This window comes from Thalassophryne amazonica, chromosome 10, assembly GCF_902500255.1.
Source record: "Thalassophryne amazonica chromosome 10, fThaAma1.1, whole genome shotgun sequence".
In the NCBI taxonomy this organism is placed as follows: domain Eukaryota; kingdom Metazoa; phylum Chordata; class Actinopteri; order Batrachoidiformes; family Batrachoididae; genus Thalassophryne; species Thalassophryne amazonica.
Window position 1 is genome coordinate 93,399,312 of NC_047112.1, and position 25,330 is coordinate 93,424,641.

Genomic DNA, 25,330 nt, shown 5'->3' on the forward strand with positions numbered 1-25,330 from the left:
GTTCAGACGTCACCCCAATCTGAGGTCAAGAGCACTCTGGAGCAGGTTTTCATCTAGGCTGCCTCTGTACATTCCTGCAGTCATCTTTCCCTCAACCCTGACTAGTCTCAGAGTTCCTGCTGCTGAAAAACGTCCCCACAGCATGATGCTGCCACCACCATGCTTCACTGTAGGGATGGTATTGGCTAGGTGATGATCGGTGCCTGGTTTCCTCCAAACATGACAACTGGCATTCATGCTTAAAGAGTTCAATCCTTGTCTCATCAGACCAGTTCTCATAGTCTGAGAGTCCCTCAGGTGCTTTTTGGCAAACTCCAGGCAGGCTGCCATGTACCTTTTACTAAGGAGTGTCTTCTGTCTGGCCACTCTAACATACAGGCCTGATTGGTGGAGTGCTGCAGACATAGTTGTGTAGTGTAATTTTTTTGCCAAAGACAGATGACGTGCTAATGACAAACTTATCTTGATGATATGCAAATGTCAGAAGATGGTTTTGTTTATTTCTGATGACGGTGAACAGATGTTTAGAAGTATATATGTTGTGTGCAAAATGTATGTTTTCTTTCAAAGGAAACTATAAGACCAGAATTTGGATTGTGTAATTTGAGTAAAACACTTAATTTTTGAAGAAAATGAATATTGGATTGAAAACTGTGTTTTACAGGGCCTCATGGCCCAGAGGCCCGGGGATTTTCTAAGAAATGAACTCATTGCACCTGCATATTGCTAAAAAAAAAAATAAATAAAAATGCCATGAATATTGTTTTGATTGGTGTGAGATTTGCTCAGTTTGGAAAGGCCATACACCTTGGATGACCTCTGAAATGTCTAAAAATGATTGTCATCCTTTGTGTATTTGAAGCGGTCCTGGTGTTTGCTGTTTTATGGGGACTCTGTGAGCTGCTTCCTTTTGCCAGCAAAATAAAAACGGTTACTTTGAGACTTGATTCTCTCGGACCTTTCTGGACACCTTTAATAAGATATTTTTAATAATTGAGCACAGCTAAAACAAAGACTCTCACCTGGTGATCAGGGACTTTGTTTTAAGTGTCCACAGCAGTTGCCCTTCTGGAAGGTTCTCTCTCCACAGAGGAATGCTGGAGCTCTGATAGAGTGACCATCGGGTTCTTGGTCACCTCCCTGACTAAGGCCCTTCTCCCCCAATCACTCAGTTTAATGGGCCAACAGCTCTATGAAGAGTCCTGGTGGATCCAAAGTTCTTCCATTTGCAGATGATGGAGGCCACTGTGCTCATTGGGACCTTCAAAGTAGCAGAATTGTTTTTGTACCCTTCCCCAGCTTTGTGCCTCGAGACAATCCTGTCCTGGAGGTCTACAGACAGTTCTTTTGACTTCATGTTTGGTTTGTGCTCTGACATTAACTGTCACCTGTGGGACCTTAAATGTAGACAGGTGTGTGTCTTTCCAAATCATGTCCAATCAACTGAATTTATCCCGGGTCGACTCCAGTTATGCTGAAGAAACATCTCAAGGATGATCAATGGAAACAGGATGCACCGGAGCTCAATTTTGAGCTTCATGCTAAAGGCTGTGAATACTTATGTACATGTGATTTCTTAGTTGTTGGTTTTTTTAAATATATATAAATTTGCAAAAATCTCAAAAAAATACTTTTTTCACATTGTCATTATGGGGTATTGTGTGTAGAATTTTGAGGACAAAAATGAATTTCATCCATTTTGGAATAAGGATATAACATAAAAAAAATGTGGAAAAAGTGAAGCGCTGTGAATACTTACCACATGTACTGTAGAAATGCTTGGGTATACTCTCCACCACCTCATGTTACTCACTCCAGAAATATTCTTTCTCCTTCATCTCACAACCTACCTGTGGAGCATATGCACTGATGACATTTGTCATCATCTCTTCGATTTCCAACGTCACACTTATCCTGTCAGACACTCTCCTAACCTCCAACATACTCTTAACATACTCTCCCTTTAAAATGACCCCAACACCATTTCTCTTACCATCCTCACTATGATGCAGCAACTTGAACCTGCCTCCAGTGCTCCCTGCCTTACTTCCCTTCCACCTGGTCTCTGTCTACACAGAATATCTACCTTTCTCCTCTCCATCATGTCAGCCAGCTCTCTCCCTTTACCAGTCATACTGCTAGCATTAAATGCCCCAACTCTCACGTCCACTCTCGCGATCTCTGGACCCATTTTCCTCCCCTTCTTTTTTGCCCAGCAGTAGCCGAATTTCCGCCGGCACCCTGTCAGCAATGACACTGTTGGCAATCGTTGCTAACCCGGGTCTCAACCATTGTGGAATGGAAATTCGATTTGTACTTTGCATGGTAATGTTGGCTTGTTTAACACCGGATGCCTTTCCTGATGCTACCCTACTCATTTATTCGGGCTTGGGACCAGCACTCAGAGTGTACTGGCTGCACACCCCATGTGGCTTGCATTTAACAAATGTTACGGTTGATACCTTGCCTCCTTCTACCCTCCTCATTTGTCTCGGCTTGGGCCAGCACTCAGAATGTACTGGCTGCACACCCCATGTGGCTGAGTTATGTAATACCACCTAATATTATTAAAATAAATTGAAAATAAATTTTCTCAACTAATTTCAAGACCTTATTTCAAAACGTCTTACCAAATGGATTTTTATTTGTTCCATTGAAAAATTCTGTATTTATTTATTTATTTACATGAAAACTAGGTGGTTTTGATGTTTGCATATGACATTGTGATCTGTAGTGAGAGTAGAGAGCAGGTTGAGTCTAGCCTGGAGAGGTGGTGATTAGGGCTGTCCAGATCAGAGGTTTTTTTTGGCCCCGTGTTCAAAATTATAGTAGTGCTTAAGGCTATGAAATTGGGCTATTAGTAAAAAAAAAAAAAAAAGTAGAAAATTGGGTGTTCACAATAATAGTAGTGTGGCATTCAGTCAGTGAGTTTGTCAGTTTTGTGGAACAAACACGTGTGAATCAGGTGTCCCCTGTTTAGGTGCAAAAAATTATAGGCTGTTCATCTACAATGATCTCCAATGCTTTAAAATGGACAAAAAAAACCAGAGACGCGTAGAAGAAAACAGAAAACAATCATCAAAATGGATAGAAGAATACCCTTAAGAGTGTGTATATCATGAATGCTTGGTCTTGTTGGATTTGTGAGAATCTACTGAATCTACTGGTACCTTGTTTCCCATGTAACAATAAGAAATATACTCAAAACCTGGATTAATCTTTTTAGTCACATAGCACTACTATTATTCTGAATACTACTATATATATATATATATATATATATATATATATATATATATATATAAAACATTTTTTAAACATTTTTGTTTCCGTATTTGTATGCATGTGAACGCAGCTTAATGAAAAGAACTTATGGCGTTGAGTTATAGTCTCTAAATTGCGACATAACGACTTTAAAATAAACATTTGTTTTACATAATTACATTAAGGCTCTTGTACAGTTCATTTTCGTGTTCTATAATTTGTTTTTGTAGTTGGTGCAGTTGATGGTGAAGCACTGGCTGCCTTTTTTCCCCTCATTTCGCTTCTGTTTAACTGGCTCAAGGTGCTCTCTCCACCCTTAGTAATGGCCGCGGTGCGGCACACCGCTAGCCATGTGATGTCCATTTCAAGTCTCTATTTCTATGGTTTCTGCCACTAGTCTTCCGTGTTTTGGCCTGACGCGTCGTTCCTATTGGACAGCGCAAAGCTACGTCACAGCTCAGAGCGTCGAAAGTTCAAAAATCAACTTGAAAAGTAAAAGAAAAAAAAAACCTTACATTTGTGTCCTGACAGTCCTGTGTACCCCTCTGATGCTTTATCAGTGTTCAACAAGTTCAGAGCAGCGCAGTGAACATGACTGAAGACGGAAGCTCTTTAAGACGCTGTCTAAATGTGATGAGTGCGCACGTCGCTCGTGCGCACACCATCTCTCGCTCCGTTTTGCAGACAAATGATGACAGGACAATTTGTTTTTTTCTTTTTGTTAATCAGATGATAGATCTTCATCCTGAGGACTTGGTCAGCACTGGGTCCTGCTGCGCACGGAAGGATGACTGAGCAAGAGTTTCAGTGGGAAAGTGTCCATCATCCTCTTGTCATTCCATCGAGGCATCAGGCTGAGCGTGTAAACACACAAACAGCAGTTCTGCGAAAGAAACTTTGTGCGCGTAACTCCCCCCACCTCTGTCCGGGTTACAATTCCATCTCTTCTTCCCAAATTCACTGCGCAACTCTTGTTCCCTTTTCTCCTCTGGAATCAGTTTCAGCCGTACGCATATGCGAGAATGTCCGGTTAAACTCATGTTTTTTCTTTTGTTCAATTAAAAAAAAAAAAAGATTGGGTTGAACTTTGATCGCGTCAGCCTGCCGACAAGCGGCTCCCGTCAGAAGCGTCGTGTCAAAAGCAGAGCTAATAAGCGACGCTTCTGACGCCTCTAAAAAGCAACGCGTCTCATTTAAAATAATGCTTTTTAGACTGATTCTTGACGCCTCTGGCGCTTCCGACACGTGAAAGGCCCATTAATCTGTAATAATGAGCTTGAAATAGTGCTGATCAAAATAATGAGGATAAAATCTATATCGGATTCCTGATCGGGATGCAACGTCCGATTTTGATCAAGTCTGAAACCACGTGATTGGGTCCGATTTCCGATCACATGATCGGATTGGGACATCCCTAGTGGAGATATGCTCTGGAGAGAAGGGGAATGAAAGTCAGTAGGAGCAAGACTGAGTACATGTGTGTGAATGAGAGGGAGCACAGTGGAATAGTGTGGTTACAAGAAGTAGAAGTGGTAAAAGTAGATGAGTTTAAATACTTGGGGTCAACTGTCCAAAGTAATGGAGAGTGTGGTAGAGAGGTGAAGAAGAGAGTGCAGGCAGGGTGGAGTAAGTGGAGAAAGGTGACAGGAGTGATTTGTGACCAAAGAATATCAGCAAGAGTGAAGGGGATAGTTTACAAGACAATAGTGAGACCAGCTATATTGTACAGCTTAGAGACAGTGGCAGTAACAAAAAGACAGGAGGCAGAGTTGAAGATGTTGTAATTCTCTTTGGGAGTGACAAGAATGGACAGGATTAGGAATGAACTTATCAGAGGGACAGCTCAGGTGGGACAATTTGGAGACAAAGTCAGAGAGACGAGATTGAGATGGTTTGGACATGTGCAGAGGAGGGACCCAGGGTATATAGGGAGAAGGATGCTGAGGATGGAGCCACCAAGCAAGAGCTGACAAGGGAGGCCAAAGACGACATTTATGGATGTGCTGAGGGAGGACATGCAGGTGGTTGGGGTGACAGAGGAAGATACAGAGGACAGGGTGAGATGGAAACGATTGATCTGCTGTGGCGACCCCTAATGGGAGCAGCTGAAAGAAGAAGAAAACTAGATGGTTTTAATTTGTAACAAGTTAAAAACAACAACAAAAAATCAGGTTTCTGGTCTTGTGACTGTTCTCCTGCGACTTTACATTTACATTAGTGTCAGGATTTTTCCAGCCAGGTGAAAATGGAATGAATGATGTATCTGATAGTGGGACTCATACCTTGAAGTTTGGTAGTTTTTTGTGATGTAGACTCCACAGTATAAAGACATCTTTTGTATTGGTATTTCAAGGTAATCTCCAGTAAGATTTTTTTTTTTAGCTTTGACAAATTTTCTATTTGCAGCTAACTACCTCTGTTGACTTCAGTTATTTGTGAGTTTGCTGGTGACAATCCTTGTACATCTTGGAAGCATAGATGTTGAAAGTGGGTGTGCTGGGAGTGTTACAGCATTCCCTGGTGGAAAAGCAGACATCACAGCAGCCCCTGCCAGATGACAAAAATATAATAATAATACATTAATAAATGTATTCAAACAAATTGTTTCCCTGTTGGTATTAAAATAAAAATGTAGTGTTTTAAGTTTTTGAGATTCATATACAATTCTGAATAAGTATTCAATCATGCTCTAGCCTATAACAGAACCTGGTAGTGTCAGGTGCAACACGTCTTCTTTAGTCTTATTTACTCGTCAAGCACCTCTTGATTTGTTGATGAAAGAATATAGCAAATTTTGTGCTGTTTAAATATTGTGTGTCGCGTTTTTTGATGTGGTGTTGTTGGCTTCGCGGTCCACCCCACTACAGCACCTCCAGGCCAAATGATCTTCCCACAACCAAGTGTTTAATTTGTTTTTTGTTTTTTGTTTTTTTTTCTGTCTCTCTCCTGGTGACATCTTTTTTGAGCGATGCATTTGGAGCACTTTTACACCACTGCTTCCTTACTTTACTCTCCCTCCTGTTACATGCTGGTCAAAATAAACATTTAAATTAATGATGATGGAAGGGAGCTGTTGTTTTTGTGTTTTGTTTTGTTTTGTTTTAACCTGGCACTGAGCCTGTCAGAGGAAAGGAACATTTTAGAGCGCCACTCCTTAAAGCTCACTAACTCTTGGTCTTTCTCTCCTTCTGTTTTTCTATGTTTTATGTATGTGACCTGATCACCTTCTTGCTTAGCAAATGGAAAATCTAGCAGTAAGTGTTTCTCATATTATATAGACTTTTCATAATCATCACATCCTGACTGAAAGATTGATCATCTCATCCCTCGCTATGTACTTGCATTATTGACGGACTGTGTCCTGCAACCAGCTCCACTTCTGCCTTTGTCTGCCTTGATTTCTCATTTAATTCAGTTACCCAGCTCAGTATCCCCTCAGTCTGAATATAATCTGTCCTGCATCGTAGCGTAATGCTCATTCCTCTTGATTACATCCTCATCGGTTAATCCACTTCTCAACTCTGCTGTTCTATACACAGATTCTGTCTCTAGATTGATTTAAAAACTTAGTTTTTCTGGAGACGGGTACTGGCTCATTTCAGCAGTAAGAGGATGAACGGAGAGATCAGAGTGCTGTCAGGTTCACATTTTCATTTTGCATGTTTCATTCCTGTACATGGTCTTGTTTAGGGTCCGTAATGAATGTTGAAATTGCATCTCCCTCCTTGAGTTGTTCATCTACTTAGCCATACCTGATCTCAGGGGCCCGTGAGCAGTGTCACAGGAGGTTGTGGTGATACCATCCTAATTGCAGCCTTCTTGACTGATTAACCCACACACAGTGATCCACTCTTACCTCTTGTGTGCCAGGGCCTGAAACAGATGGCACTCTACTATCCGGTTGTTAAGCGCTGACATAACGCATCACGTGATAAATCTGTTTCCGGATCCAAAGACCTCCAAGTTTACAATTAAAGTTATGTCTGTTTGATCCTTTTAAGGATTTATAGTTTTAGTTTGTGTTTACATTGTGCGCAAACCTCTGTCCCTCCCTTCTCCGCCTCCACCTCCGTTAACTGCATTCATCTGGTTCTGTGGTCAGAACACTTAATAAAACTTTTTTTTTTCTTTTACTTTACATATTTTATTATGCACAGGTAAAATATACATGTCTGTTTGTTAATAAAAAAAAAAATATTTATTACAATAAACAGGACGTTAAAGTGCAAACTTCACTTTCTCCCCGAACGACATGAACAGGAAGCGATCGCAGCTCGCAGCAACTCCCATTGACAATAACGGAGAAACAACCTGAGCGTCTGACATTTTTACATAAAACAAACGCAGTAACAACGTCTAAAAACCCAGTTAATATATCCAGGAGAGTTTTAGGCACAATATACAAGAGTTTTATGTTGCGATGTTAATGCTGTTGTCCATGTGTAACGATGTAAGTGCAGCCTGATCAGATTGTCTCAGTGCAGTTCTCAATGTTAATGACAGCCTTTTTTGTTTGGAGCCGGAAGTTGAAAATCACATGATGCGTTACGTCACACTTAACAACCGGATAGGCCATGATAACCTTTTCATTTGCTGTCACTTAGCTAACTCGGTATCCCCATTTGTCTAATCATATGTCCATCTGAATAATTAGATGGTGTTATTTTGGTACATACATTTATATTTTTGTATTTCTGCAGGAGCTGGAGTTATGTCGCAGGTTGTACAAGTTGCACTTTCAGCTGCTGTTGCTCTTCCAGGCGTACTGCAGCCTCATCAGCAGAGTGGACACCATTAAGAGAGACGCAGAGGTAAGACGATTATTTTTATTCCATTTTTGTCACTATACTCAAAAACCTTGAGATAAGAAAGACAAGATATTCCTTTATTTTCTTGTTCCGCTTGGGAAATTTAGTATCACAGCAGCAGTGATGATGATAATTGTGTCAACAGTAGAGCAGAGTAGATATGCAAATAGAAGCCAGGATAAATCAGAATTCCTTTGTCATTGCAGAGTACAACGAAATGAAATTGGTTACATTTTGAGTTGGACATGTCAAACCAAGAGAATAAAGATAGGAATAGAGAAATGCTACACAAACGCTTCACTGTTCATACAGTGAAGAAGATTTAACAAAAGTGTTTTACAGTTTGTTGACCTGGAATATACATCAGTAAATATATACACTTACTGGGAGCAGTGTAGATTGTGCAGTCTGACAGCAGCAGGAAGAAAGAACCTGTGATACACTTCAGACACTTCAATTCTATTTCTTTTCAGAACAATAACATATGTTTGGAAATTACAGTAAAGATCTAAACGTTACTGCTGTTTACCACCAACTGGAATGCAAGACCATAATCTGACTTTCAGATCAAGTGCAAAAAGCTTCCATTTAACTTTTTGTTTTTTTTGTTTTTATGGTTTTGTCATAAGGTCACCAACATGTCTGAAGAGCTCACTGTCTTAGAGAGCTGTTTGAAGGAGGCAGAATCTGGAAGTGAATGGCAGGAGGACGTGTGTATGTCAGACTCTGCTCAGACCAACACAGAGACGGCCATCCAGTCACTAATCGAAACGCTGAGAGCCCAAGACTTCAGCTCTGCCCTCACACAGGTCAAAGTCTTCAGGTGAGGTCAACAACCACAGTATCAAAACTCAAGTCAGTGCAGGCAGTCTATTGATAGTCCACTGGCAAAAAGAATCAATCACAGGTTAAAATGCTAATTGTTTACAGTATTAAGTTAAATGTTTTCATCTGTGGCATTGCATTACCTGCAGTTTGTTGACATGATTTTGGACTCTTGTTGTTTTTATACATCATATTTACATGTACAAACACACCTGTTTTTCTCCTCGCTAAACAGGTTGTTTAGTTTGTTAATTCAGCCATTTTATCACAAAAGACTGACCAACTACATATATAATACATGCAGCTAATTAGTGCTGGGGGGTTGTTATCATTTTGTCAGCTTGCTTTTGGAATGGTTTACATTAAAGAAGCAGGATGAACTTTCAACACAAAGAATTTTTTGTTTTGTTTTGTTGTTGTTTTAAATGTATTAATAAACAGAATTTAAAGGACACATCACACCAGAATCATAAAAACTTATTTAGGCTGTTGATGACCATCCAATGATACACTGGGATTACTTTATCCACTTCTGGAACTGGTCTCAAATTACAACCCCTGGCAATAATTATGGAATCACCGGCCTCGGAGGATGTTCATTCAGTTGTTTAATTTTGTAGGGGAAAAAAAGCAGATCACAGACATGACACAAAACTAAAGTCATTTCAAATGGCAACTTTCTGGCTTTAAGAAACACTATAAGAAATCAGGAAAAAAAAATTGTGGCAGTCAGTAACGGTTACTTTTTTAGACCAAGCAGAGGGAAAAAAATATGGACTCACTCAATTCTGAGGAATAAATTATGGACTCACCCTGTAAATTTCCATCCCCAAAACTAACACCTGCATCAAATCAGATCTGTTCGTTAGTCTGCATCTAAAAAGGAGTGATCACACCTTGGAGAGCTGTTGCACCAAGTGGACTGACATGAATCATGGCTCCAACACGAGAGATGTCAATTGAAACAAAGGAGAGGATTATCAAACTCTTAAAAGAGGGTAAATCATCACGCAATGTTGCAAAAGATGTTGGTTGTTCACATTCAGTTGTGTCTAAACTCTGGACCAAATACAAACAACATGGGAAGGTTGTTAAAGGCAAACATACTGGTAGACCAAGGAAGACATCAAAGTGTCAAGACAGAAAACTTAAAGAAATATGTCTCAAAAATCGAAAATGCACAACAAAACAAATGAACGAATGGGAGGAAACTGGAGTCAACGTCTGTGACCAAACTGTAAGAAACTGCCTAAAGGAAATGAGATTTACATACAGAAAAGCTAAACGAAAGCCATCATTAACACCTAAACAGAAAAAAAAACAAGGTTACAATGGGTTAAGGAAAAGAAATCATGGACTGTGGATGACTGGATGAAAGTCATATTCAGTGATGAATCTCGAATCTGCATTGGGCAAGGTGATGATGCTGGAACTTTTGTTTGGTGCCGTTCCAATGAGATTTATAAAGATGACTGCCTGAAGAGAACATGTAAATTTCCACAGTTATTGATGATATGGGGCTGCATGTCAGGTAAAGGCACTGGGGAGATGACTGTCATTACATCATCAATAAATGCACAAGTTTACGTTGATATTTTGGACACTTTTCTTATCCCATCAATTGAAAGGATGTTTGGGGATGATGAAATCATTTTTCAAGATGATAATGCATCTTGCCATAGAGCAAAAACTGTGAAAACATTCCTTGCAAAAAGACACACAGGGTCAATATCATGGCCTGCAAATAGTCCGGATCTTAATTCAATTGAAAATCTTTGGTGGAAGTTGAAGAAAATGGTCCATGACAAGGCTCCAACCTGCAAAGCTGATCTGGCAACAGCAATCAGAGAAAGTTGGAGCCAGATTGATGAAGAGTACTGTTTGTCACTCATTAAGTCCATGCCTCAGAGACTGCAAGCTGTTATAAAAGCCAGAGGTGGTGCAACAAAATACTAGTGATGTGTTGGAGCATTCTTTTGTTTTTCATGATTCCATAATTTTTCCTCAGAATTGAGTGATTCCATATTTTTTTCCCTCTGCTTGGTCTAAAAAAGTAACTGTTACTGACTGCCACAATTTTTTTTCCTGATTTCTTATAATGTTTCTTAAAGCCAGAAAGTTGCCATTTGAAATGACTTTAGTTTTGTGTCATGTCTGTGATCTGATTTTTTTCCACAAAATTAAACAACTGAATGAACATCCTCCGAGGCCGGTCATTCCATAATTTTTGCCAGGGGTTGTATACAGCATTCACAATCAATAACTACGGAGACTGCCAAAAACAAAGTACTTGTGAATGCTTGTTTTTACGAGTGTTTCTGACAGCATTTACACAGCTTTACGGAAAACGTCCCACCGCGCTTGAAAGTAATGTAGCTGCTGACGTTAAGAACGGAGCTTCAGATTAATTGCAAAGTTTACATAAATGTGGTGTTGTGTTGTGATGACTCGTTTTTAAGTGATAACTGTTCATGTTGATGTAGTCACGGTAAAAGCAGCAGCCGCTCTCCTCTGTGGGAAGACTTAGTGTGCATGCACGTCCATCATGAATGCAGCCTGTTAAAAACAGTCTGCTAGAGGCTCAGCTTTGTGCACCCTTATACAGTAGTGTTCAGAATAATAGTAGTGCTATGTGACTAAAAAGATTAATCCAGGTTTTGAGTATATTTCTTATTTTTACATGGAAAACAAGGTACCAGTAGATTCAATAGATTCCCTTGAAGTGCCCTTGAAATGGGTGTTTCAACAAGACAATGACCCCAAGCACACTAGTAAACAAGCAAAATCTTGATTCCAAACCAACAAAATTAATGCCTCGCAGATGTGAAGAAATCATGAAAAACTGTGCTTATACAACTAAATACTAGTTTAGTGATTCACAGGATTGCTTAAAAAGCAGTTTGAGGGGCGCTGCTGAGCTTTCAATGGAGTAGGACGTGTGTTTGGGAGCTCCTGCCAATTTCGATTATTATTATTCATCTGCGCTTTTTAGTTACAAAATTGTATTGTTTTTACTTACTGACGTTGTTTGCCACGGGATGTAACCTCAAATCACGCCATGTCTGGAAAGAATGCAAAAACTCGGAACACTATTCAGACCCAACTGAGGCCTACTGTACAGGCTGCAGCCCCGCATGCAGGTGAGCAGCTAGCTCCGGCTGAGCCCACCTCAACTTAAGCTAGCCCTGACACCATTGCTCTTAAATTCGAGGTAATGACATCGCTTAAGAGGACATAGCGGGAATTATTAAAAAGCAGTTACAAGAAATGCTTGGAGACTCTTTGTCTACTATCCAGGTTGATTTACAAGTTGTGAAAACACAACTGGAGACCCACCAGGCTACTACGTATGCTACATTAGCTAAGCTAAAAAGTACCGTGGGAGAGATGGAGAACTCACTAACTGAATGTTCTGAAGACATTGTTATGATGAAAGCAACCATTAATAGCCTGACTGCTACTGTTGTCAAGCTTGAAAATAAGTGTGAAGATTTGGAATCTAGATCACGTCGTAACAACATCCGGATTGTGGCAGTTCCCGAGGGCGATGGCACCTGCGATACTGCTGCTGTGGCAGCCTTGCTGAAGGAAGCTTTCGCTTTGGAAAAGGAGCCACTTTTGGATCGTTCACATCGTACCCTTCAACCAAAGCCCAAGCCTGACGAACGTCCACGAGCTATTGTGTGCAGCCTTCATTACCATAGCGACTGTATTGACATTTTGCGCCATGCATGAGAGCGCCGTGAGATTAAAATCAGGGGCATGACGCTCTCTGTTTTTCCGGATCATACCGTCAAGGTAGCCCGGGCTTGGGCTGCATTCAATGAGGTGAGACGGCAGCTTCGCAACATTGATGGTGCTCGATACGGTCTGATTTATCCAGCGCGTCTTCGCATTACTTTCAAGGGGGTTGAAAAGAACTTTACATCGGCAGATGAAGCCAAAGAATACATCCAAACTTTGGTCCAGGGGTGAGCTACAATTGTTTTTGTACATCTTTTGTTTGCAATATTTTACTGTTGGACTATTTTGAACTAATAATGACTGGGTCACTGTTACTCTAATTTGTAATATAATCAGTTTTTCAATGTGTTGTAAGTTATTAATATAAATATATTTGTGTTTTTATGATTGGGTGTTTACTCTAGAGAGGAATATTTGTGACTTTAGTAACTTTTTGTTGTAAAATATATACAGTGCGTGTTGTTGACTAGATTTGAAGCTGGCAGGAGTCTTTCACTTTTTCATTTTTCACTGCATCACCTGTGTGTTGTTTTCACTATCGTGGGGCAACCTTTTTTCCTGTGTACACTGCTGTCTCCATTGTTCTGTGTTATTATGGGGACTTGGGTTTTTTTTTGTTTCTTTGGGGTTTTTTTCTGTGTTGGGGTTTTATTGGGGGAAGGAGTTTCATCTCAGCTCGTTATTGTTTTTTGTGATTTTTTTTTTTTTTTTTTTTTTTTTGAATGGTTAATACCACTACCGATCCCAGCATAGCAGGGTCAGGCACAGCTCTTAGATTTATAAGTTGGAATATCAGAGGCATGGGCAACCCAAGCGATCTAAAGTTTTTACACATTTGAAACGTTTAAACCCTGATATAGTGTTCTTACAAGAGACCCATCTTCGAATTAATGATCATCACTGGCTACGCTGTCCATGGGTGGGTCAAGTTTTCATTCAGATTTTAATTCTAAGGCAAGGGGAGTTGTGATTTTGATTGGTAACAAGGTTCAGTTTTCTCCCAGTAATGTTATGTCTGATAAGGATGGTAGATATTTGGTAGTTGCTGGCACTTTGATGCAGAAAAAGGTTCTGTTGGTAAATGTTTATGCTCCATATTTTGACAGTGCTGAATTTGCTAATAGATTGATAAGCAGCCTGCCCTTTCTGAATACTCACTGGCTTATCTTTGGAGGGGATATGAATTGTGTTTTTGACCTGACTCTGGATCAATCTAGTCACCATAACCTAACACAGTCTGCTATGTCGCTAACATTTTCAAATTTTATGGCCGGAAATGGTTATGTTGACCCGTGGAGATCTCGTAACCCCTCTACTAAGGAATTTTCTTTTTTCTCCCGGGTGCACAATTCCTATTCCAGGATTGACAATTTTTTATTGATAGGGCTCTTGATTCTTGTGTAGTTTTTCCTGATTACTTGGGTATAGTTATATCGGACCATGCACCATTACTATTGGATATTCAGTTTTCCTCTTATAGACGTAGCCCGCCTCCTTGGAGGTTTAAGTCTCTTCTTTTGGCAGATACAGAGTTTTGTGATTTTATTTCAAATTCAATAGAAGAATTCCTCTTGTTTAATCAGAATGATTCTACTTCTTCATTGTTATGGGAGACACTCAAATCTTACCTTAGAGGACAAATTATTTATTACTCTTCACTTTCTAAGAAAAGACTAAACTCTAGGTTTCTTGACTTAGCATCTGACATTAGTGAACTTAATCAAAGATATGCAGTGAACCCTGCACCGGAATTGCTTAAGCGGCGCATGGATTTACAAGTGGAATTTGATTTGATTTCATCCAAAGAGGCAGAACGCTTGCTACTACATAGTCGTGGTTTGTATTACGAACATGGTGACAAAGCTGGTCGTTTACTGGCGCACCAGTTACGTCATCAAGCTGCCTCCCGACTGATACCTTGCATTAAAAACTCTAGTAGAACAATTACTGCAGATCCTTCTGAAATTAATGCAATTTTTAAATTATTTTACTCCTCATTATACAAATCTGAATTCCCTACAGACAGAACCAATATGGATTGTTTTCTCCAAAACTTTGCAGTTCCTGTTATTGGTTTTGATACTGCAAGGAACATGGACTCTCCACTCTCCCTTGTTGAGGTGTCTAAGTCAATTAAAGCCATGCAATTTAATAAAGCCCCCGGCCCTGATGGGTTTCCCATTGAATTTTATAAAAAGTTTATTGGAAAATTGGCGCCACTACTTTTAGCTATGTTTAATGAATCTCTAGAACAGGGTTTTTTACCACCAACATTGACTCAAGCAACCATAGCTCTTCTCCATAAGAAAGACAAAGACCCAACTTTATGTGGGTCCTATAGGCCTCTGTCACTACTTAATGTCGATTTTAAGGTGTTAGCGAAAGTGTTAGCCTCTCATTTAGAAAAGGTTCTTCCCTCGATCATTTCTGAGGAGCAAAATGGTTTTATAAAAGGACGTCAGTTGTTTTTCAACACTCGCACTCTTTTCAATATGATTTATTCTATACAATTGACCCATCTTCTGGAAATTGTAGTTTCTCTTGATGCTGAAAAAGCATTCGACAGGGTGGAGTGGGAGTACTTATTTGCAGTTTTGAAGAGATTCGGATTTGGAGATAAATTTATTTCCTGGTTTCGCCTCCTTTATTCTTCCCCTAAGGCCTCTATTCATACTAATGATACTTTCTCTGATTACTTTGCTCTTGGTCGTGGTACTCGACAAGGATGTCCGCGCTCACCTTTGCTCTTCGCTTTTGTCATTGAGCCTTTGTCCATTACATTACGGTCTTCCTCCTTATTCAGGGGGATCACAAGAAGCGGGATCGAACACAAATTGTCGTTATACGCAGATGATTTGTTATTATATGTGACCGATCCTGCTTCTTCTCTTCCCACTGTTTTGAGTATTCTAGAAAATTACTTGTATAGCTCCTTCTCAGGCTACAAACTAAATTTGGAGAAAAGTGAGTGTTTTCCTGTAAATACGGTGGCATGTAATCTACAACAATCTGACTTACCTTTTTAAACTTAGTCTCTCGGGGTTCAAGTATCTTGGCATAAATGTGACACGCACTCTATCTGATCTTTATGTAGCTAATTTTACCCCCCTTCTTTTGAAGATTAACTCTGACATTCAGAGGTGGCATAGCCTCCTGCTATCATTAATTGGCAAGATTAATGTTGTCAAGATGAACATTTTGCTGAAATTCCTTTTTTGTTTCAGTCAGTTCCTCTTTTTTTTTTTTTGCCTAAAACATTTTTTGACTCATTAGACAAGACAATAAGTGCGTTTCTGTGGGACGGGAAGCCACCTAGGATTCGTAAATCATTTTTGCAGGAGTGCAGATTCAGTGGTGGACTTTCACTGCCCAGTTTCAATTCTACTACTGGGCTGCTCACATTCAAAAGCTTTGTTGCTGGCTGGAATCTCCCAGCTCCCCTTGGTGCAAATTAGAGTTATTGGCTTGTAGAGGGTCCTCTATACCTGCTTTGCTTTATTCTTCTCTACCTATGAAACCTTCTCTGTACACTTATAATCCGGTGGTTCTTAATACTCTTCAGGCTTGGTATCAGTTTAGACGGCAGTTCAAGTTTTTAGCTGCGTCTTCTATGAGTCCTCTAACTAACAACCACTTATTTCCTCCATCTCTTTCAGACTCGCTGTTCTCAGTTTGGCATGATAGGGGTGTTAAACATCTTAAGGATCTGTATACAAGTGGTGTTTTTGATAGTTTCACTAATCTGTCCTCTAAGTATAATCTCCCTGGTAGCCATTTGTTTCACTATTTTCAGATTCGCAATTTTGTTTCCAAATGCTTTCCTGATTTTCCTTCAACGCCTTCTGAATTGTCTTGGGAAGACTTGCTTATTCATGATCCTAATCAGAGAGGACTGATTTCGAAGGTATACAGTTCCATTCTGACATTACGTAGTCAGTCAAATACCAAGAATAAAAATACATGGGAAACTGAATTAGGAATACAATTGAGTGAAGATTTTTGGAAAGATGCAACTGATAGAATACGGTCTACAACCTCCTGTGCTCGTCTTGGTCTTATTCAATTCAAAGTTTTGCATAGGGTTCATTTTTCTAAGTCGAGGCTCAGAGAAATCTATCCAGACATAGAAGACAAATGTGATAAGTGTCAGAACTCTCCTTGCCACCTTAGTCACATGTTTTTTTTTTTTATTGCCCTGGCCTAAATGTTTTTTGGTCTGGTTATTTCACGGTTATGTCGGCTGTTCTTAAAGTGAATTTACATCCTTGTCCACTGATTGCCATATTTGGGATTCCTGACTCCTCACTCCTGTTGAATTCTGTACAAATAAATCAAATCAAATCAATTTTATTATATAGTGCTAAATCACAACAAACAGTTGCCCCAAGGCGCTTTATATTGTAAGGCAAAGCCATACAATAATTACGGAAAAACCCCAACGGTCAAAATGACGCCCTGTGAGCAAGCACTTGGCGACAGTGGGAAGGAAAAACTCCCTTTTAACAGGAAGAAACCTCCAGCAGAACCAGGCTCAGGGAGGGGCAGTCTTCTGCTGGGACTGGTTGGGGCTGAGGGAGAGAACCAGGAAAAAGACATGCTGTGGAGGGGAGCAGAGATCAATCACTAATGATTAAATGCAGAGTGGTGCATACAGAGCAAAAAGAGAGAGAAACACTCAGTGCATCATGGGAACCCCCCAGCAGTCTAAGTCTATAGCAGCATAACTAAGGGATGGTTCCGGGTCACCTGATCCAGCCCTAACTATAAGCTTTAGCAAAAAGGAAAGTTTTAAGCCTAATCTTAAAAGTAGAGAGGGTGTCTGTCTCCCTGATCCGAATTGGGAGCTGGTTCCAGAGGAGAGGAGCCTGAAAGCTGAAGGCTCTGCCTCCCATTCTACTCTTACAAACCCTAGGAACTACAAGTAAGCCTGCAGTCTGAGAGCGAAGCGCTCTATTGGGGTGATATGGTACTACGAGGTCCCTAAGATAAGATGGGACCTGATTATTCAAAACCTTATAAGTAAGAAGAAGAATTTTAAATTCTATTCTAGAATTAACAGGAAGCCAATGAAGAGAGGCCAATATGGGTGAGATATGCTCTCTCTCCTTCTAGTCCCCGTTAGTACTCTAGCTGCAGCATTTTGAATTAACTGAAGGCTTTTCAGGGAACTTTTAGGACAACCTGATAATAATGAATTACAATAGTCCAGCCTAGAGGAAATAAATGCATGAATTAGTTTTTCAGCATCACTCTGAGACAAGACCTTTTAATTTTAGAGATATTGCGCAAACGCAAAAAAGCAGTCCTACATATTTGTTTAATATGCGCATTGAATGACATATCCTGATCAAAAATGACTCCGATTTCTCACAGTATTACTAGAGGTCAGGGTAATGCCATCCAGAGTAAGGATCTGGTTAGACACCATGTTTCTAAGATTTGTGGGGCCAAGTACAATAACTTCAGTTTTATGAGTTTAAAAGCAGGAAATTAGGGGTCATCTATGTCTTTATGTCTGTAAGACAATCCTGCAGTTTAGCTAATTGGTGTGTGTCCTCTGGCTTCATGGATAGATAAAGCTGGGTATCATCTGCGTAACAATGAAAATTTAAGCAATGCTGTCTAATAATACTGCCTAAGGGAAGCATGTATAAAGTGAATAAAATTGGTCCTAGCACAGAACCTTGTGGAACTCCATAATTAACCTTAGTCTGTGAAGAAGATTCCCCATTTACATGAACAAATTGTAATCTATTAGATAAATATGATTCAAACAACCGCAGCGCAGTGCCTTTAATACCTACGGCATGCTCTAATCTCTGTAGATGATCAGTACAACTACCCTTTCAAGAATTTTTGAGAGAAAAGGATCGAAGCATTAATTAATGGTAGGGCTTCCTTGAGCAGCCTGGTAGGAATCGGGTCTAATAGACATGTTGATGGTTTGGAGGAAGTAACTAATGAAAATAACTCAGACAGAACAATCGGAGAGAAAGAGTCTAACCAAATACCGGCATCACTGAAAGCAGCCAAAGAGAACGATATGTCTTTGGGATGGTTATGAGTAATTTTTTCTCTAATAGTTAAAATTTTATTAGCAAAGAAAGTCATGAAGTCATTACTAGTTAAAGTTAAAGGAATACTCGGCTCAATAGAGCTCTGACTCTTTGTCAGCCTGGCTACAGTGCTGAAAAGAAACCTGGGGTTGTTCTTATTTTCTTCAATTAGTGATGAGTAGTAAGATATCCTAGCTTTACGGAGGGCTTTTTTATAGAGCAACAGACTCTTTTTCCAGGCTAAGTGAAGATCTTCTAAATTAGTGAGATGCCATTTCCTCTCCAACTTACGGGTTATCTGCTATAAGCTGCGAGTTTGTGAGTTATACCACGGAGTCAGGCACTTCTGATTTAAGGCTCTCTTTTTCAGAGGAGCTACAGCATCCAAAGTTGTCCTCAATGAGGATATAAAACTACGAGGTCTATTAGATAAGAAACCGACACTTTTTTTTTTTTTTTAACTATATGGATTGGAATGGCGTGCGATTACACCAATCATGCTTCAACCCTCCTGCGCATGCGTGAGTTTTTTCACGCGTGTCGGTGATGTCATTTCCCTGTGGGCAGGCCTTGAGTGAGATGTGGTCCAGCCCTCACGGCTGAATTCCTTTGTTTCACACGCTGCTCGAGACGGCACGCGTTGCTTTATCAACATTTTTTCTAGACCTGTGAGGAATATCCGAGTGGACACTATTCGAGAAATTCAGCTGGTTTTCGGTGAAAAGTTTAACGGCTGATGAGAGATTATTGGGTGTTTCTGTTGCTGTAAGGACTTCCCACGGAGCGAGACGTCGCGCAGCGCTTCCAGGCGCCGTCGTCGGCCTGTTTCAACCTGAAAACATCCTAATTTAAGGCTTAATTCACCCAGGACGTTGTGAGAGAACAGAGAAGATTCAGAAGAGGCCGGCATGAGGACTTTATGCGGACATTCCACTGTTTAAGGACATTTTTTAATGAAAGACATGCGCGCAAAGTCGTCACGGAAACGACTCGGCGAATCTGTGTGCGCCGCGACAGGAAAAACACCTCCGTGTTGAAAACCATTTGTAAAATTCAGGCGGCTTTTGATGGCTTTCAACAAGTGAGTAACTGAGAAATTGTTTAACAGCTTGGGCATGTTCCAACTTGCCCGTTAAGGTTTCCAACGGAGGTGTTTTTCCTGTCGCGACCCCCCCCGGTCAGGTCCGGCCCGACATGCGACTCTGCCCGCACGTTCTTTCATTACAAAATGTCCGTTAACAATGGAATGTCTGAAAAACTCCTCATGCCGACTTCTTCTGAAAGTTCTCTGTTCTCTGGCGACTTCCTGGGTCAACAGAGCCTGAAAGGTGGAAGTTTTCAACTTGAAACGGCAAGATGCTGCCGCCTCGGAGCGCAGATCGCCATCAAGCGCCGTGGGCCGTCCTTAACGCGACACTTACAGACCAAAATCTCTCATCAGCCGTTAAAATTTTTACCGAAAACCAGCTGAATTTATCGAATGGTGTCCACTCAGTTGTGCCTTACAGTTTTTGAAAAAATTTTGATCAAACAAAGCAGCAGTCTCTGAGCCATTCCTAAACAATGAAAAAATCGACGAGAGGGTGGGCGACTCCTCACTCAAAGACTGCCCACAGGCGAATGACGTAACCGACAGGTGTGAAAAAACTCTTGCATGCCCACGAGGGTTCAAGCATGTCTGATGTAATCACACGTGATTCAAATCCATATGGTTTTTGAAAAAAATAATAAGGTCGGATACTTTTCTAATAGACCTTGTATTGACGAGATAATCTATCTCACTTACAGAGTTTAGGTAGCTAGTCTGCCCTGTGTTGGTATATGGCATTGGAGAACATAAAGAAGGAATCATATCCTTAAACCTAGTTACAGCGCTTTCTGAAAGACTTCTACTGTAATGAAACCTATTCCCCACTGCTGGGTAGTCCATCAGAGTAAATGTAAATGTTATTAAGAAATGATCAGACAGAAGGGGGTTTTCAGGGAATACTGTTAAGTCTTCAATTTCCATACCATAAGTTAGAACAAGATCTAAGGTATGATTAAAGTGGTGGGGGGACTAATTTACATTTTGAGCAAAGCCAATCGAGTCTAACAATAGATTAAATGCAGTGTTGACGCTGTCATTCTCAGCATCTGTGTGGATGTTAAAATCGCCCACTATAATTATCTTATCTGAGCTAAGCACTAAGTCAGACAAAAGGTCCGAAAATTCACAGAGAAACTCACAGTAACGACCAGGAGGACGATAGATAACAACAAATAAAACTGGTTTTTGGGACTTCCAATTTGGATGGACAAGACTACGAGTCAAGCTTTCAAATGACTTAAAGCTCTGTCTGGGTTTTTGATTAATTAATAAGCTGGAGTGGAAGATTGGAGTGGAATAGATATTATAGCGTTTACATCCCTGGTTGCTAGATGCTCTTTATTGTTACACTGGAAATCTGCTAAATATCCTTCTGTTTCCCAGTGGCTTAAGGACATGATGTTTTTTGCTGAAACTTGAGAAAATTAAATACAGGAGGGGATGTACTGAGAAATTTTTTCAAAAATGGCAGTGCTTCCTTTCTTACTTATCAGACTTAGAGCACTTACCTAATTAAATGTTGTGTGTGCCTGTGAATTGTTATATTTGTTTTAAGTGGTTGTCTTTTTTTTTCTCTCTCTCTCTCTTTTGCGCGACCATGTTGAGCTGAGATGGGAGGGGGAGGGGTGTTCGTTGATATGTTTGTGGTAGGTGTGAATATGCAAATGTGTTCCTATATTGAGCACTTCACCTGCTTATGAATGTATACATTTGTTTGTTTAAAAAAAGGGGGGGGGGGGAATGTCTTCTTTTTACTGTATTGGTATGTTTTTGTGTTCAATAAAAATATCCTGAAAAAAAAAACAGTTTAAACATAATAGTTTTGAGTTTGTAGCGTCAACAGCAGATGCTACTATTATTGTGAACACCCCCTTTTCTACTGTTTTACTAATAGCCCAGTTTCATAGCCTTAGGAGTGTGCATATCATGAATGCTTGGTCTTGTTGGATTTGTGAGAATCTATTGAATCTACTGGTACCTTGTTTCACATGTAACAATACAAAATATACTCAAAACCTGGATTAATCTTTTTAGTCACATAGCACTACTATTACTATTACTATTACTATTATTCTGAACACTACTGTAAGTGTTTTCAGTGATATAACTGAAAAATATAAGAAATACATCTGTGTGACCAGACAACCTGAAAAACAGCAGTTCCGCGTGCATGTTCACGGCCGGAGCTGTAACAGAGTTAAAACAGCTTGCTGTTCCAGTACAGATGGCAGACTCCGCACACATCGAGATCCAAAATCCGACAGACTTTCTCAAAGCCAAATAAAAATAGCAAAGTTTACCATCTGAACTGCAGAGAACAAAATACAAAAGCAAAAAAAAAAAAAACACTGAACAGTGCGCTCACCCACTTGTAGAATGATTTCCAAGATTAAATACGTAAAGTCCATACCGTCAAAGAAGTCATCATGCATGGATGATGCGAGATCGCCAGCTGGAAAGCAATGTCCCACGGCAGCAGCTCCTCACAAAGTTCTCTCATGATTCTGGCATGTTAGAAAGAAAATTATTTCCTGAAAATAAGGTATTCTGATTTTTTTCCAATGCAAGAAATACATCTGTGTGTTCAGGCAGCCTGTAAAACAGCATTGTGGAGACATTCCACGTGCTCATTCACAGCAGCAGTAAAATAGCATCCTTCTATACAGACAGCAAAGTCAGGACACGTTAGGATCCAAAATCCGACAGACTCTCTTAAAAAAAAATTGAGTTTCGAGGTGTTGTCTCCTCTGTACGTTCTATGTAAACCTGAGCCATCAGTTTTGAATGAAAGCTCTGAAGCTTCGTTATCAGATATAGCAGCTTTCGTTTCACTCTGTCGGGCATCGTGATGTTTCTGCTTTTCCTAAAATGTATGTCACATGCCAAGAAATTCCGAATAAGACGTTTTCTGGAAGTGCACTTGCTAACTCGCCGAGCAAGAGGGATAATTAGCGATAAAATACATGTGACCATTAATTATTACTGCGTGTGCACGAATAGACTTACAATCATGAATGTTGTGTTGCTAACAGGGACGTTAAATAATGTGCGACATGTACTTTAAGCGACTCATTTTTTCCCCGATACTAAATGCAAAAACAAATGCAATACAGCTGTCAGAACAAGCGAAACTGGGCTGTGTGTGTTGGTTTGATGGCAACACCAAGATTAAACAGCAGGAGAACAATATTTTTGCGTGACCGCTCCAGTCATCAAAAGCACACAAATTAATGCGACCACATACGGAACATATGTCACTGCCTGGAGAAGAGGCATGAGGGGATAGCGCTCATACCACACAAAAATCTTCACTTACTGAAGGAGACAAGTAAATGGAAGATGAGAAGAAGGGATTCTTCTATTTGTTGCCTGTGTTCATTTGGGGTGGGCTGTTCAAATTAGTTTCTGTGTCCACACACACCCCTCCCCCCCCATTCTAACACTTCATTATAATAGATTTCATTCAATATATTAAACAAAATTTAATAAACTATGTAAACATTCAAAAGAATTTATAAGATACAAATATCGGCATCATGGTCTTAACATATTCGGTAAAAAGTGCCCATCTCGGAAAAATTGGCTCTGCTTCTATTCCTGGTCCAGAACAATAAATTGTGGCTGGTCCATGAACTAGTTGCAGATGACTGATCAGGTCAGTGGAGCCTGGTGAGAAGTCTCGTCCAACTCAACAACATAGTATATCATAGCATTAATATCTTAAACATGAGTTGGAAGAGTACTGTATGAATTTTGTCAGTGTATTGAGTTGTATTTCTACGGTACATTTGGAAAGTATTCACGCTTCACTTTTTCCACATTTTATATTACAGCCTTATTCCAAAATGGAGTAAATTTATTTTTTTCGTCAAAATTCTACTCACAACACCCCATAATGACAGCATGGAAAAAGTTTTTTGAAATGTTTGTACCTCCTCTGCCGATATAAAAATGCATCTATTAAAAAAAGTTTGCTCAAACATAAACACCTAGAAAATGTGATACAAACTTTAAAATGCAGGGTGTTGCAGAAAGGTAAAATATGGGGTGACCACTGTCCCTGTGCACTCACTGCCACCATTATTTTTCCGTTTTCTTTTTTGTTTCAGGTCTCTATGGCCCAATGACATCTTTGGCAATGAGACAGATGATGCAGTCCAGACTCTTCTACACATCTACTTCCGTCACCAGACACTGGGCCAGACAGGCTGCTTGGCGGTGGTGGGTCCCAGCAGGGACCTGTCCCAGGCGAGCACTCGCCTCATGGAGCTCAACCTGCAGATCCGTGAGGCTCTGAGCCAGGCACAAACCTCCAAACCTTACAGCACCGTTGTCAGCACGGGACTGTGAGGCTGCCAGACTGGACAGAAAAAAGACAGAACCCTGCTCCAGCCAGACCTCCTCAGCTGTGGAGACGGTGAGGAGTATCGGAGGAAGACGAGAGAGACTCCACCTCTAAAGGGCTAAAGGATGTGTGGGAAATAACTGTGACTCCAAGTAGATAATTACATGTATGAATGTTTAAAGCTAATGTCTTTTTCCACACAAAGCCAACTTGCAAAATTCAGTTGCAATAATTCATGTGGACGTGTGCCTGGAAAGTGAAAGCAGGGATGCAGTGGGTTTATATATATTTTTGTTTTTTTGTTTGTTTTATTTGCTGATCTGCCTAAAAGGGGCTTTGCATTTTGACCAGAAGCATTCAGGACAAGTCCAGATCTTATGTGTGAGGACAAAAGACTCAGAAGCAAATACAAATATCCAGTTTAAAAACTTTTTTTCAAAAGCATGCTTGGAAGAGCAAAGCACTGCAAGACTATTTTTTTGAGAAATGTATTTTTTATTAGAGCTAACATGATCCTAGGTTGTAAATGTCGGAGTATTTAACATGTATTTGTCGCCCTGTCGGAGCTGTTAGCCTTTAGGGAATGTAAAAAAAAAAAAAACAGAACTATATCTGTTTATTGATCTGGTGTGAGAGGAGATTCCCCTTAAGCAGGTCGTCACGCAGAGCTCACTCTTTAACCAAATAAGTAGCTGCCTTTAGAGACTCGCGACTGTGTGATTTTTATATATATATATATATATATATATATATATATATATATATATATATATATATATATATATATATATATATATATATATATATATATATATATATATATATATGGACCTTCTGGTATACGCTCACACGTGCAGAATGGCTACAGCTCACTATGGAAGCATAACTTATTTTACTCTGTATATATTTTAGAAATGTATAGTGTAAAACTGGTATTTTTCCCCCTTGTATTTTTGTGTAATGCACTGTTCGTGTGTACAGGATGTATGTATAAAGCTGATGTGATGAGAGAAAAGGCACGGCCAGATTTGATTTAGTGATCCCCGCCTCCTGCTGCGTCATCCACTCACTCTGTTTTCCAAAGGCTGCCGGGGTCGCTGGTTGTAATAGATGTTAAGGGGGTCTGAGTCGGGGCGTGTGGGCCGGACCACCTGTCTGACGTTTGTGCGACTTCCTCCTCCTGTTGCAACCAGTATAG

At 40.1% G+C, this 25,330-nt stretch overlaps 1 protein-coding gene across 10 annotated transcripts in view; it reads left to right on the forward strand.

Moving 5' to 3' along the window:
- The window catches only part of fryl (furry homolog, like), a 281,561-nt gene extending 256,766 nt beyond the window's left edge, over positions 1-24,795 (forward strand). For 9 of the 10 annotated variants that reach the window (XM_034180526.1, XM_034180521.1, XM_034180529.1 and 6 more), the window contains 5 exons: positions 6,501-6,518; positions 7,965-8,075; positions 8,702-8,895; positions 23,897-24,138; positions 24,184-24,795. In XM_034180526.1, the coding sequence (XP_034036417.1) occupies positions 6,501-6,518; positions 7,965-8,075; positions 8,702-8,895; positions 23,897-24,137 (564 nt within the window). In that variant the 3' untranslated portion in view covers position 24,138; positions 24,184-24,795. The remainder of the gene's footprint in view (positions 1-6,500; positions 6,519-7,964; positions 8,076-8,701; positions 8,896-23,896; positions 24,139-24,183) is intronic. The other variant, XM_034180530.1, reaches the window with a different exon arrangement.
- The last annotated feature ends 535 nt before the right edge of the window (positions 24,796-25,330 follow it).